We start from the raw sequence: 15,575 nt of genomic DNA, 5'->3' as shown, positions 1-15,575 counted from the left end.
CCCAAGAAAGAAGTTGTTTGTCCTTTACTGCCTTCTTAAATACTTTTTATAAGACATTTCAATGAATGATATTTAACAAACGCTTGTTAAATTGCATTTAACTTTGCTGTAACTTGCAATCTGGGTGACAGCTAAATATAAAGGGCCCTTATGGGGCATGTGAAAATTTCAAACAAGTGAAAAAACTGATATCCTGAAAACCAAACCGAAAAAAACCATTTGTTAAAAAAAAAAGGTTTTATCAGCCCAAAAATGCATATTACTGCCATGGCCTCATTAATTTCACACTCGATTTCATAATAATGATTAATATGTTCATTTAAAGGCCCTCATATAAATTAATGGCAATAAAAATATGTTCAATCCTTTTACCGCCATGAAAAATGTTAATCCCGTTTAAAACAATAAGAAGTTTAAGAAGTATAAAAACATTTAATTTGATAAAAATAAAAATAAATCCTTATACAACGGTCACTTTCACGATCAAATTACATGGTATCTTTAAAATAATTCCACAGGAATTAAATATTTTGATGACAGATGAAATCAGGGACATAAAATTCTAAATAAGGAATCCTCGTATCTACTCTTCTCCTTACATTATTGTACTTATAATAAATTAGATTTCCCCCTCCAGGACGCAGTGTTGGTCTGAAAAAGATTGAAATTAACAAAGCACTTTCATGTTTCTTTTCATTTAGATAGTTTTCAGCTTGACTTAAAATATGTATATCACCCAATTAAATCCATTGATGTCACACTGAACAGATGTTTAACCAATCGATATAAAGAATGTTTCAAATATGGACTTTTCATTAAACGTATACATTCAAACCTACCTTAACGACCACCTGAATTAAGCGACTTCCTCTCATATGCGATCTTTTTTCCCAAATGTTATTTACTATACAGGCAAACATCATTTATATTTTTTTCATAAAAATGATCATCGAAAGGATAGTGAGAGAACAATACAATACTTTAAATATTCAATATTAGTGGGGGTTTTTTGCAGTTTTTTTTTTTTTGGGGGGGGGGGGGGGGGGGGGGGTGTTTTTTTGTTTTTTTTTTCTTCTTTGTTTGTATATTTTTTTCTTTTTTGTTGTTGTTGTTTTTACTAGCACATAATACCTGCATATGAAAGTAGCAATATTTCTAGAAAATAAGAATGAAATTGCACCTTTTAAAACTGCCTTTGACAAAAATGCGTGTTACAATCAACCACCTGATTAAATCTTCATACATTTCCTTAGGCGTCAACGGAGCTTTAGTTGTTATTTACATATTAAACGGACCAATACATAATTGATCTATAAAAATCTTGTGCTATCGCAGTGAAAGATAAATATGTGGCACTTCAAAGCAATGGTATGTGTTTTCACCTTAGAACCGGGTGGTTATCTCTTTGTTATTGAACTCGAACCAATATTGACCATTATATATTACCAGGATGTCAGAATCAGTACGACTTTTCATTTTTAAATTTCATTGGCTGGAAAACCACAACAAGGAAGTTCCCGAAAAGTGTCACGATAGGACTTTGGTTGTCGAGATATTTTTACTTTCTGTTCTTGGAATTTGTCAAAAGATGAAGTTGATATTAATCCCCTGAAGTGTTTGAGGCATGCCAAGCTTACTCGAAGCCTATTAAACGGGATATCCATGTTCTTTTCTACTCCTTCTTTGTAGCATTTTACGTTGTCATCTTCTTTACATAAAACACATTTCTTAAAAGCAAAATGCTATTTCTTCATATTTCAGCAAAAGTTTTTGTAAAGATTTTACGGCAGTTATAGATGCTGATCTGATAAAAAAATATTATCTCTTTTCAATATATAGTCTTTTTTCCTTAAGCAGCATAACAACACTCTGTTTGTTTTTTGTTTTGTTTTAATTGGAACAAATTGCATAAACGAAAATTGCGTCAATTGGTATTGTTAATGAATAGTCTTACCTTATCTCAAAAACACCTGCCGTTTAACAAACGTTTTGAAAATTCGGTAATATAGAATACCACGTTATTTTGCATTTAGACAACCAAACCTTTACAAAATACAATAACTATTATGAAGCAAAGACGCCAAAACATTTTGAACAGTATACTTTTTCAGGTCTTTGTGTGTTATTAAGCTTCAAAAGTATAGTTAATGTTCCTTATATGTTTAGATTGTTTTACTGTTATAAGCTGACACAGAAGGATATACAGTGAACACAACCATACCGTTTTGTAATGTTTTGTAAGTTTTTAATTATAATGTTGCACCTTGCTAATCGTAAAAACTGTGTTACCTACATAAAATAATTCCAACTTCAAAAATATCTTCTCTTGTTTACTCGTTCAAGTATGATATAGACTGCATACACATTATATGAACCCGTTGGCCGGAACTGACTATTCGGTAAATAAATTTCGATATACACTGTATATAGTTTTCAAAATGCAATTTTCCTGTGCAAATCATTAATACTTCAATGAAAGCCCTGAAACCAGAAGAAATCAGGAGAATTTTTACTTAGATGGTAGTTTTGATTTCTAGTACGTCGGAAATCATTCCTTAGGTTCGAAATTTCCTCTATACAAATCAATAGGGATTTAATCAAACACGATTTCATTATTAGATATGTGTAAGACTTTTAAAAACTAGTATAAACTGGGAAACATAGGGAAGTTCCCGTGATAATTGTCCGCGATAAAGATCTCCTTGTAGATTAATGTGTTATGCAATACAAATTCAACTGACGTTATGTTTACGTTGTAATTGACATCTACGATTACATTATCTAGATATCAGTATGCTTCATTTTAGCCGGTGTCTGACGTCATTCTATTTCGCAGAAACCATGATTCAAATATTGAGATTGGTTTCTTGAAAAGTATGTTGTACCCATATGCCTCTTCCGAGTAAGAGGTAGGCCTCCTGTATCGTGTGTATAATGTCAGGGTTTGATAAACGAGAGTTCCATTGCAAAGTTGCCAGGGCCGAGAGATGTTTAATCACGATAAATTAGTAGGCTATTGTGTATTGATCATATAGTAATTGAAAGTCATTTTTGACTTTTATATGATCGTAAACTTTGAAATGATATTTATATATCTCATATATACTTTACAAAGCAACAGGAAACCAAATATTTTATTTGTTCAATATCTCAGCGAGGGTGTGACACATCTGTATACGCTTTCATGTCTTCAAATGTACACGTATATGAGCTCTGATAGTTGCGGATGACGAGATCAGTTGGAGTTGATAACTTAGGGTTTAAATGGAAAATGCATGTTTTTAATGCAAAAACAAACAACAACCAAACAAACACACACACACCCCCTTGTGTGTGTGTGTGTGTGTGTGTGTGTGTGTGTGTGTGTGTGTGTATGAGTGAAAGTGTTTGTGTGGGTGTGTGTGTTTGTTTGTTTTTTGTTTGTTTTTGCATTAAAAACATGCATTTTCCATTTAAACCCCAAGTTATCAACTCCAACTGATCTCGTCATCCGCAACTATCAGAACTCAGATACGTGTATGTACATTTGAAGACATGAAAGCGTAGACAGCTGTGTCATACCCTCGATGAGATATTGAACAAATAAAATATTTGGTTTCCTGTTGCTTTGTAAAGTATATATGAGATATATAAAGAAATCAGGAGAGTTTTTATTTAAATGGTAATTTTGATTTCTAGTACGTCGGAAATCATTCCTTAGGTTCGAAATTTCCTCTATAAAAATTAGTAGGGATTTAATTAAACATGATTTCATTATTAGACATTTGTAAGACTTTTAAAAACTAGTATAAACTGGGAAAACACAGGGAAGTTCCCGTGATAATTGTCCGCGATTAAGATCTCCTTGTAGATTAATCTGTTATGCAATACAAATTCCACTGACGTTATGTTTACGTTGTAATTGACATCTACGATTACATTATCTAGATATCAGTATGATTCATTTTAGCCAGTGTCTGACGTCATTCTATTTCGAAGAAACCATGATTCAAATATTGAGATTGGTTTCTTGAAAAGTATGTTGTACCCATATGCCTCTTCCGGGTAAGAGGTAGGCCTCCTGTATCGTGTGTATAATGTCAGGGTTTGATAAACGAGAGTTCCATTGCAAAGTTGTTAGGGCCGAGAGATGTTTAATCACGATAAATTAGTAGGCTATTGTGTATTGATCATATAGTAATTGAAAGTCATTTTTGACTTTTATATGATCGTAAACTTTGAAATGATATTTATATATCTCATATATACTTTACAAAGCAACAGGAAACCAAATATTTTATTTGTTCAATATCTCATCGAGGGTATGACACAGCTGTCTACGCTTTCATGTCTTCAAATGTACACGTATATGAGTTCTGATAGTTGCGGATGACGAGATCAGTTGGAGTTGATAACTTAGGGTTTAAATGGAAAATGCATGTTTTTAATGCAAAAACAAACAAAAAACAAACAAACACACACACACACACACACACACACACACACACACACACACCCTTGTGTGCGTGTGTGTGTATGAGTGAAAGTGTTTGTGTGGGTGTGTGTGTTTGTTTGTTTTTTGTTTGTTTTTGCATTAAAAACATGCATTTTCCATTTAAACCCCAAGTTATCAACTCCAACTGATCTCGTCATCCAATACTATCAGAACTCAGATACGTGTATGTACATTTGAAGACATGAAAGCGTAGACAGCTGTGTCATACCCTCGATGAGATATTGAATAAATAAAATATTTGGTTTCCTGTTGCTTTGTAAAGTATATATGAGATATATAAATATCATTTCAAAGTTTACGATCATATAAAAGTCAAAAATGACCCACACACACACACACACACACACACACAATTTCTCAAAGAATAAAAGGCAAAATCTCAGGATACAACTCTAAATATTTCTTTTCATTTGGATGTATCATAGTCTGCGTGAATTATGTAATTTACTTTTTATTGTTGTCATTGTAGTCATAGAATAGAACAAGTATTGAAAGAATATTGTAAGATCTATTACATATTTTTGTTTCTTAATCAATATTGAAATTCGGTGTATATATATTCAGTGATCCTTTTTGACTTCTCATAATTAACTTGAGGTCGATTGGTACATTAGATAGTGCAATAATGTTTTTTTTCTAAATCAAATGTTTGGTAATTTTGCCTTATGAACTGGTGTAATACATTTTTCAGTCTCTTATAATTTAAAACACTTTATTGAATGTAGAAGTTTACACAAAATTGTTCAAAATTGTATAAAGATGTTTTAGATAAAATGTACCCCCGTTTAACAATGAGTTATGGTACAGCTATTTTCGATATATTTTCTACCACTTTTAAACGATATAGAAAATTAATCGATATTTGTTTTGAAAATAAATATTAAAATTAACTTTAGAAAACACCAGAAAAAATATAATAAAATCCACCTGTAAGCATATTTTTGTTATATAATAAACTTTATCATATAATCATATAATATTGAATTAATTAAGTGTTTTTATTGATATCATATTCATGTCGATCGGATAGATGTTTGCTTACAATGTAACCAAAAGGGATATCTTAGAAACAAGCTGTATAATTAGTGTAATGGATTCAACTTCCAGTTGTTAATTTTCCATACGGTGTTTAACCGTCCAAGTTGATGATATATTCAAGGGCATGCTTCCATGATTAGGATTCATGTGGCATATGTCGACTACTAACGGAAAAGTAGGAAAAGGACAATGTTCCGAGAGATGCAGGTTGACCATAGGAAAGTTTTAAAATTATCATCATGATCTAAATTGAAAATATTCTATTTTCTATTTTCGTAGATGATGTTTACATGCCAAGTGATTACTTTGTCACCACACTGACTTAATTCGGGTTTGGCCTAGATTTGTATGGTTATCGATAAAACATAGGACGCTTACTCTTCCGAATCGACTGGTCTTAATTCCCTGTACATTATCAGGAATCTCCATGGAAAGGAATATCTTATTTTAGTTTGCAGTCGTCTAATTGACTTTGTCTTTGAATAATGGTTTGGTTATAGTGCCAGTACTCTGTGTTGTTTTAAAATGGTACTACATTGTAACAATCTCATTCTTTAAATTCGTTATAAGATGAACACTCATGTTCGATCCCATAATCATATAATCATTTGGTTGACATGAACCTCTTTGTTTTATGGACCAATTTTGTTTTTGTTTTTTATTTTTTATTTTTTTTAATTTCGCGTTTATTTGACATATCTTTATTTATTCATATACAGATATCGACATTAGCAGTTATTTCCAACAAATATTGCATAAACGATGTCACTTAGGGACGAGTAAATATCAATGTTCTGTCCTACACCATCGGCGAACGCTAAATACAAAGGCAATAGGCGAGACTTTTACCCAAGACATCAGAAATGTAATAGATAGTAGATATATGAATAAACTAAATATTGTATTCGGTGTAGCATATTCACGTAAACATTTCTGGAGGTTTAAACATTAATAGACTTTTAAGTAGATACAGTGATAGAAACAACATATATAGTCTTTCCACATTGTCTAAACAAGTGAATGAAGCAAATATCATTAGAAAGAATATGCCGAACGGGTTTTAAATTTCTGGTTGTTGTGTGCCTTTGGCAATCGTTTTTTTTATATTAATCTTAAAACTATGAACAATATAAAACTATCCTTTCTATATTCATTGTGACAAACAAATTGATGGGAGTACCCAATGTCAGTATAAAATTATTTCTGGAATTGATTAATTTCTGCCTTCATCGCAATTTATTTTTCTTCGTAAGGTTTTTTTTTTTTTTCGATTTCAAAATGCAGACATATTTCACACTGTTCGACTAATGAAACGCAAACGTTTTGCGAAGCAATCAGGGCCGCGTGCTTGCAAACGATCTGGATAGACCTTCACAAAATTTCTACAAATTCATAATTTGTTTAAGCAATTTTCAAGACAAATATCTCTTAATGTTAACTTCACCCAAAACACATGGTCTTTTTCAGTTGAACTTTTTCATTTGTGTCCCATGCAAATGTAATTTGTTTTATCGATCGACGATTGCGGTGGTAAACGTCTGTCGTGTTACGTGCTTTTCACATAGGAGAAAAAATAGACAAAAACTTCAAAATCATGTTAAATGAACAGATTTTAATAATATATTATATATTATATACTTTATGAAGAAATCTAGCAAACAAAGCAAGAAGTAGAAGCTACGCGTATAACGGCATAAACGGCGATTGATGATTTGACAGTATATTAATGATTTGACAGTTACGTGCTCTAAACTCTGATAGGCTCCAAGTATTTGTTTTGAAATTTCTGACCTTCCAAGCGGATATCAGAGTTACCTGTGAGTGTATGAGAGTGTGCGAATAAATTATGTGTCTGAGAACACTGTTACACTATTTGTCTGTGTATAGATAAAGGAGAATCAGATCAAATTTAAAACAAAATCAAACTGTGTTTTATTTCTGAGTGTAAGATATAAACTTAAGCAGGAAAGTCCATGAAGTCTAATATTTCTGAAATGTGGTAATTCATGTTCAATATTAATTCATTTTCTATCCACAAAACTTTAATTGGAGACTTAACTGAATTGGTATTCCATTATAACACACATATATAAATGCATGTAATATATAAATATATAATAATAATGATAATGATTTGGCGAAGTACAATGGTTTGCAGATTTATCATTTCATATCAGGATATTTTATTAGAAATTTCCTATGTTAATTACGTAAAAAGGTCAATAATATAATATAGCTATGTACATGCAGACAATAAACTGCAACCATCCATCAATGGAAAGTTGTTTTTTGTTAATGGTAGACACTAAAGATATTATTCACTGTAGTGATTATGGATCAAACTTATGAAGAAACATATACAAATAATCTAAAATAAAATCATAGCTTGTACATATATATAACAAATCACTAACCAATGGTACATTGCATCGTTTTGATTCTGACCACTTTTACTGCATATGCATTCAAACCACTTTGTATATGCCCTGTGACCACTTTATCTATATAATGAACTTGTATTTACATTTCACGTATATTCGAACAAGCTTGAAGGCAGTCGATAGGGTATCTATAATTGTGTTTGTAATGAATGGTCGGGTTCATATCCATGATTGTAAGTTCCTGTTTTATCCATTTTCTGATTTTTCTGGTCACATTTGCGTTTGAAGACGCTGACATTGCTTTTAATCGGTTTGTTTGGTCCTATCAGGGAAAAGATGACTGGCAGTACAAACATTCCATGGAAAAACCCAAACAAAATCACAAGCAACATCACACGGAAGAAAGAAATAAACACATAAGATTCTGATAATGTTAGCATTACGATCCCTACAATAGAGGATACAGCACTGTTGAAAATAGGCCCTGCGGTTATTTCCAATGCTTTGCATACTCTGGCGTTCCTATCCTGACCCTCTGACGTCAGAAAAGCATGACAGATGTGTGCACTGAAATCTACCGAGAACCCAACGCTCATGATTACATGGATCATGGTAATGGAACTGAGAGACAGTCCCCAGAAGTGCATGAAGCCAAGAACACCGGTGATAATTGAGGCTAAAGACAACGCAATACAAAGAATGAGGAAAGGGTTGGGCATCATTAGACATGCAACAACAAACACGGCAGCTACAGCAATCCCTACTGTCTGAAGAGTGCTAGGTACCACGGCGACATATTGCTCGAAGAATATAAAGACCGGTGAATAAGCGAAACAAGGAATTATCGAACTACTTGCAATTTCTCGCATTTGCAGCATAAGCTTTCCTTGTGTATAACTGTCCTTTATACTCTTAGAAAAAACATGGAATCGACAGGCTTCAATTCGGTCATTGGCATGATTGAAAACGACATCATTTCTGAAAACAGTTGTGGTGTTTAGAAAATCACGGAGTCCATTTACAAACGCTTTCTCTGAAGTATTTGTAAAATAAATAGAATTTTGATACGATTTCAGCCAATTTAGTTCATAACTGTCTTCAATATCAATGTGTCTGTTTGCAGTTGTCAGGAGGGAATCTATGTCATCTGAAACACGACCCGAAGAATAGTTTTGATAGGACGGTACGACAAATGATACCGGAAAGTTCAAAGGAAAGTAATCAAAGTCCCATTTACTGAACTGATAATAATATGAACTGTCCGATACCAAATTTTGTAAATTCAAACCTTGATGTAAACGTGTAACTCCTAATACAGAAAAAGCAAGATATGCTAGGTACAACATAATTGTTATAAACTTTGCCGGTAGATTAACAATCATCCTTGGTATAACCAAACGCGGAATTTTCTCGAGCATACTCTCTTGTTCATTTCTTGACTTAGGCGGAGACCCTGTACAACAGATTCGTTTCGCAACAGATTCCGACTGATTGTTCTTTTCATCCGGGAATTCTATCGGTACACATGTGATACAGTGCCTGTTCTCGGCTACTCTTCTCTCTTGCAGCACCATACATCCGATGAAAAATGTTATTTGATTTAGATAACAGAATCCCACTGCAGCAGCTGAAGCAAAATCAAAACAACATTGTTCATTCAGACAAAGTAGTAATATAGATATGATAGTATATTTGATGTTACGAAAATAATTGTATTTTTTTTATGTCTTAACACAATTATAACAACCATATTAATATTAATATTAATTGATTATATTATCATTTATATCTTAAACATAAAAAAAGTTATATTATATTATCATACCGAAATATTGAAATATTTAAACGAAAACTTTATACTAAAGATTGAAGTTTAAGATAAATCGTAAACAGCGATGGATGTATCTGTACCTGTGTAAATACAAAAGTTTCGGACACTTTTGAAGACTGATGTGATGCCAACAACAAAAGCGATGAAGTTCGTGAGAGAGGTGATTGTTATTGCGATTCCGCTGGTTTTCATTACATGAGCAATCTTATCTTCTATTTGAGCGGATTGGTCAGCTTCTGCAAGACCGGACATCATGATAAACATGTCATCTACACCGATTCCTGAAATTAGAGTGAAAATACGAAATGTTTATGAATGGTTTAGATAACAATCCTTTATCTTACTGTGTAACAAGCAAACAATGCCGTTTCGCTATTGTTTGTTTAGTCATGGAGAGAATCTGTACTGATACAGTATTAAACTATATCGCACAGTTGTTTCGTCCTTTAAAGACTCGTTATTGATATCTAGGGGTAACAATGAGCGAATCCAGTATAATAACAATATATATATATACTGTTGACAATGTAGAATATTAAAGGTATTCTCAAAAGACTTGTAATACTTTCCTATGGGAAATTTCAAGTCCAGAATATTGGTAAAACTGTGACAAAGTTTTCAAAAATCCTATCAATAGATTACAGAGCAACCTTTGATGTTTATTCAAGCAATGGCTATACCTCATCATCATACAAATAGGACATGTCGTTAAACTATGGAGATCAAACATTATGCATTATTAAAGAAACACAAATATCTCAATACAAACGTAAAAAACAACATATAATATAAAGAGTAAAAACAATGAATCACAACAGAAAAAAACTAGGAATATAGATATATTTATAGTATAATACTTACCAATAATCAGGAATGGCATGACTCCCACGATGTTGACAAATTTCACGTGACATGCGGACATTAGTCCGAATGATCCAAGGATTGCTAATCCTGCCGATATGACTCCAGCACGTCCTAGATGACCACGTTGTGACACACAGTTTCCGCCCGCAGCGACAAAAGAGGCATATGTGATCATGAGAGTAAATGTTAGCGAAAAATAAGTAATGTCTCCTCCGGTGTTTGCATCAAGTTCAGAGTTCAATGAATCGGATATCTGGTACGCTATATCTGAATCGTTCAATTTGATATCCTTTGATGTTTTTAAGAATTCCTTCTCCCATTTTGAAGATAGTTCAGTGAATGTTCTAGAATCTTGTCGTAAACTGAGTCGTAGTTTTAATGCAAATGCAGATCTCAGAGTTTCATTTACAAATGTCGGATCTCCCATAATGAGGAAATAGTCTTCTTTGTCAAACATCTCTCTAGTAATACTTCCGTTTTTCAGCATATCCCAGAATGCATTTTCTAATAAAAACTCACCATCTACAACACATTCACCATTTCTCCTCGCACAAAGTTCCTCGTATCTATATATCTTATCGTCAATATCAGTCACATAGGTGGCACGTGCGGTTTTCAAGATTTCTTCTATAACTTTTTTATATTTTCTCTTCAAAACGTTGCTCTCATGTCGAGGTTTGAAAATTATTTCTCCAAATAAGCCAAGGCTATCTGTACTTTGTCGATAGAAGTTTGTACCTGTGGAATCGGGAAACATAGACGCTATCCGGTCCCTATCCTGGTCCGCCTGGCTGTTGGTTGGCGTGTATACTCTTTCTAAATCGGAATCAGATGTTATCCACTGAATGTTCACGCCAAGAAGACCGTTTACAACAATACATAAAATGATAGAAGTCCATGGGTATCTAGCCAAGACTTTCCCATATCGCCCGAAAGCGCTGGACATGTTTTCTTCCACTTTTCTTGAGAAATTCATTTTCCGCTGTAAAATATAAGCCGGAGTATAGATAAGTTACACAAAATTTGTAGCGTTATCGTAAAAATCTAATAATTAATGCTTTCTTTCTTTAGGTTGATGAAACACAGTCTTGGAAAACTAAAAATGAGAAAAAAAATATTCTGAGAAAGCAAGTATCTAAGAAAATTAGTTCAATCACATGTATATGGTAAGTGTATTAAAATGAAATGCATACAGGCTAATTATTTCAAATACCTTTAATAATGTATACTCACACTACTTGGAAAAACCGCTCCGTGATATCTAACATACGATACGAAAGTAGCGCATTTAAATATATGAGAGCTATGCTGGTGACTTATCTTACCTGATTGATCGCTACTTAAACCGGTTGCTCCTTTGTAGTTCCGTGTAGTTCTCCTTTGGTATTAAGGTAATACCTAGCTGGTTGAAGAGATGCTACTTGAACTCTATGTACATGTATATAGCCCACTCCACCCACTTAAATTACAGTAATATTATATACAGCCATCAGATACCTAATTTAGCAGGGTATCTTGTTATCTATGTGGGAACAACTTATTTTTCTGCTATAAAAATAAGATAATTAGACAAGTCAAATGATAAATTCTGTCTTTTTTATGATTGCATTTAACATATTTTTGTCCGCAGATAATTAGTAGAGGGTGTTCTTGAGGGAATAAATATCCGTATAAGTTACTCAAATTCACTCGAATGTTTGATTAAAATTCATTTAACAGTTAACTAAAAGAGATATCAGGTATAAGTTTAAATGCAAGAGAGCACTTATCAGGGCCAAAGTTATCATTGATACCGTTAAATGTTGAAACTAAATTTTACTTTATTTTAGATGTGTATTCACGAACTGTTTAACGATGTTTACTGTCAAATAACATTAGGCAGTGTTTTTGTCCATATGGTGATATTTCTCTTCTCGCAAAGGTGTCAGCAAACTAGGTCATATTTTGAGAATGTGACCTAACCCGATTTTACCCAGATTAATATGACAGGTGTCGTCGATGAAGACGGTTACTAGCCCGGAGCACCTGGTCCTTATACTAATCTACTAATTCAAATCTTTTTTATGCTCATACGTTGTCCTCTGTTTATCAATTTTGAGGTAGAAATATGGTTTCGTTATTATTTCAGTTTTCTTTATTGTTGATGCGGGAGGCTCAGTATCACTCAAAATCTAGAACCGAAGAACCGGTGTGCGGCCTTTCAACGGTCTTGTTTAAAATGTTACGTGCTCAAAACGCCGGGAACAAATTCAGTTTACACCTAATTTACAAGTTCTGTTGAGATTTCTAGCGTCAAATGACATGACATTTGTTTTGGTCTGAAATGGACGATGATAACATACTTTTAAACAATATTTTTTTAATGATGTTTTATTTAAATGTTCTTAAAAGTTTGACCTTATTTATGACAGATGATGACAACAAACACATGAAAAACTTGTATTGGTAGAAAAATATGACCTCAATATCGAGAAACAAGGGCCGTAGTCTATTTACCTCACCCGGAAACGCTTTTAATGTAGAAGTGAAATTAATACACTTTAAAAATTTCCTGCTAAATATCCCTCTTCCCGATGTCTTCAAACAAAATTATATCTCTAAATTTTATCGTAATCCGTTGTAAGTAATAATTATAGTTTTCATGAAATTAAAATCAGTTATGGATGTAAAATATGAACTTTCTTGTTTTTTTTTTCTTCTTCTTTCTTTTTTTAAATTTAATTTTTATTCATTTTCAAGTTGTGTTTACAATACAATACATGAGTAGAGACAAAAACATTCACACTTTATACATCAACAGTTACACTTTCCCTCCACCCAAATAAACTATGTGGTCATTGTATTCATTTTATTATCTAACCTTTGTTCAAAAGGCATTATGTCAGTGGTAAAAGATTGTTTCTTTCTTCTTCATTTAAACTGTCTTTGTCATCGATACCCCGTCTTTCATACCATAAACCACTGATAACATTGTGTAGCGGTTACAGATTAAACATGTGTGACCCTTGCAGAGTGTTTGACCACATTCTACAGCCAGGCGAGCCTGTGTATTTGCTCATGTTATCGGAGTAATTTATATATAGCGTGCAGACTGACTGGTCCATATAGCTTCCAATAGCAACGGGTGCTGTTTTTGTCTCAACACGGAAGTAAATTTAATGGTATCTGAGGTAAGCCGATACCCAGTAAACACAGGAATTCATTATGATGACAGGATGCACGGCATAAATCAAAACCTCGCGTGATTTGCCATAATCGTATGATTCAACAAACTGGAAGCTAAAATACCAAGGGAGGGGTACTGCATTGATATCAATGCGATAAAACACATTAGGATAAGGAATAACCACTTCAAATTATACATATAAAAAAAGCTACAGGGTTAACTTGATAAACACAATTGACATAATTTTTCAGAAAAGTTATCAATAAATTAAAAGATTTATACAAATGTTATCAATAAAGGATATCTAACAGAGTCTTCAGTAATACCAAATATATTTCACGAGTGGGGCTAATATTTTGATATTTTTCACTCGTGCTGCGCACTCGTGAAAATATCAAAATATTAGCCACACGAGTGAAATATATTTGGTATTACTGAAGACACTGTTAGATATTCTGTTTATTACATTTTTTATCAACGAAAAACCTACCCCGTATGCTAACTAGGCCTACAGCGATAATTTGTAAACAAAATAGTTCTCCCTGTCCAGGTGCTGACATATATGTCGGGCTTTCTGATTGGTCAATTATTGTGGTATTTTCTAATCATTAATTTGATTGGTCAAATCAGCAAAAGTGATATTTTTCACTAGTGAAAAATATCACTTTTATAGAATGAATAATTTTTGATATTTCACTGGTAAAAATGTAATAACAAGTGTTATTTTCTGAAAATCAATAGTGCTTTCTGTTTCCCTTGGAACACCACCCTGCAATGTTAATTGTCTTATACAATAGACCATTTGTTTTATACCAATCCTATCTACAACAATCATCTTGATCTAATTTTTAGGAATGCTACTTCATATTTATAAGATCGATCCTACATTTATTACAATTTCTTAACATTATTTTATGTACTGCCGTTCGTATGCAGAACGTTTAGCATTCGCGTGTCTCGGTAACAAATAAAATGGCGGATGCTAGCAAAAATACCAAGGTAAACAAAAAACAAAAGTAAAACAATGTCCGTATACAACAAAATGACGCTATGAACTGGTGCAATGTTAAATGTTTGTTTAGCATATTTTATAATTTGTTTGATAAGTTCACCATTCCTTTGGTTTAAATCTAGCAATCAAGCAATACGAATACCTTGTTATTGAACTTTGGCCAATACGGAGAAAACTATTGTAAGGAATATTTAATCAAGAAAACATATGCTAAGTATCATAACAAGAAATAAAAATTGTAAGTGTTTGGAAGAAATAGAACTATATACACCCGAAAGGTAACAAGTTGGTAGAGCAGAAGTGATGATTCCAGGAGAATGAAATTAACATTTTATTCAAGTGAACGTAGTTATGCGACAGCGTCAATGGACATATCAGAAAGAGAGAAAAACGTTTTAAAGAAAGACGAAAAAAGATATGGTCAAAATTGTGTAGCCCCTTCCGGATCAATGCGACGAGGGAATTCTTACTTCCAACCTGACGGTCATGTTTGTGGACGGTCAGCCTTAAAGCTATCAAATATATGAAATACAATTATTTTATTTTCATTTACTTAATTCGAACGTATATTTAACCCTCATGCCTATGACATTGCGTGGTTATATATATAAATCTGTATAAATGATCTATATTAGGCATTGACTAAGATGTTACTTTAAAACTGGATTTTCCACAAAGCACGTTTCTGTGAAAACGTAATTTTACCTCGTGTCACTATGCTATCTGACGATAAACACCCCTCACCCTAGGTCGATAAAGGCTTTATTAAACATTCATTTACTTTCGTG

General features: G+C 32.9%; 1 protein-coding gene across 1 annotated transcript; it reads right to left on the bottom strand.

Moving 5' to 3' along the window:
- Nucleotides 1-7,557: 7,557 nt before the first annotated feature.
- On the bottom strand, nucleotides 7,558-11,724 carry LOC117336781 (patched domain-containing protein 3-like). The gene is made up of 3 exons (XM_033897418.1): nucleotides 10,607-11,724; nucleotides 9,826-10,026; nucleotides 7,558-9,541 (listed from the first exon to the last, which is right to left on the bottom strand). The coding sequence occupies exons 1-3, from the start codon at nucleotides 11,583-11,585 to the stop codon at nucleotides 8,103-8,105; spliced, it is 2,619 nt and encodes an 872-aa protein (XP_033753309.1). The 5' UTR covers nucleotides 11,586-11,724; the 3' UTR covers nucleotides 7,558-8,102.
- Between the last annotated feature and the right edge of the window lie 3,851 nt (nucleotides 11,725-15,575).

The sequence above is a fragment of the Pecten maximus genome, chromosome 10 (genome assembly GCF_902652985.1).
Source record: "Pecten maximus chromosome 10, xPecMax1.1, whole genome shotgun sequence".
Classification (NCBI taxonomy): domain Eukaryota; kingdom Metazoa; phylum Mollusca; class Bivalvia; order Pectinida; family Pectinidae; genus Pecten; species Pecten maximus.
This window is presented reverse-complemented; position numbering and strand designations above follow the sequence as displayed.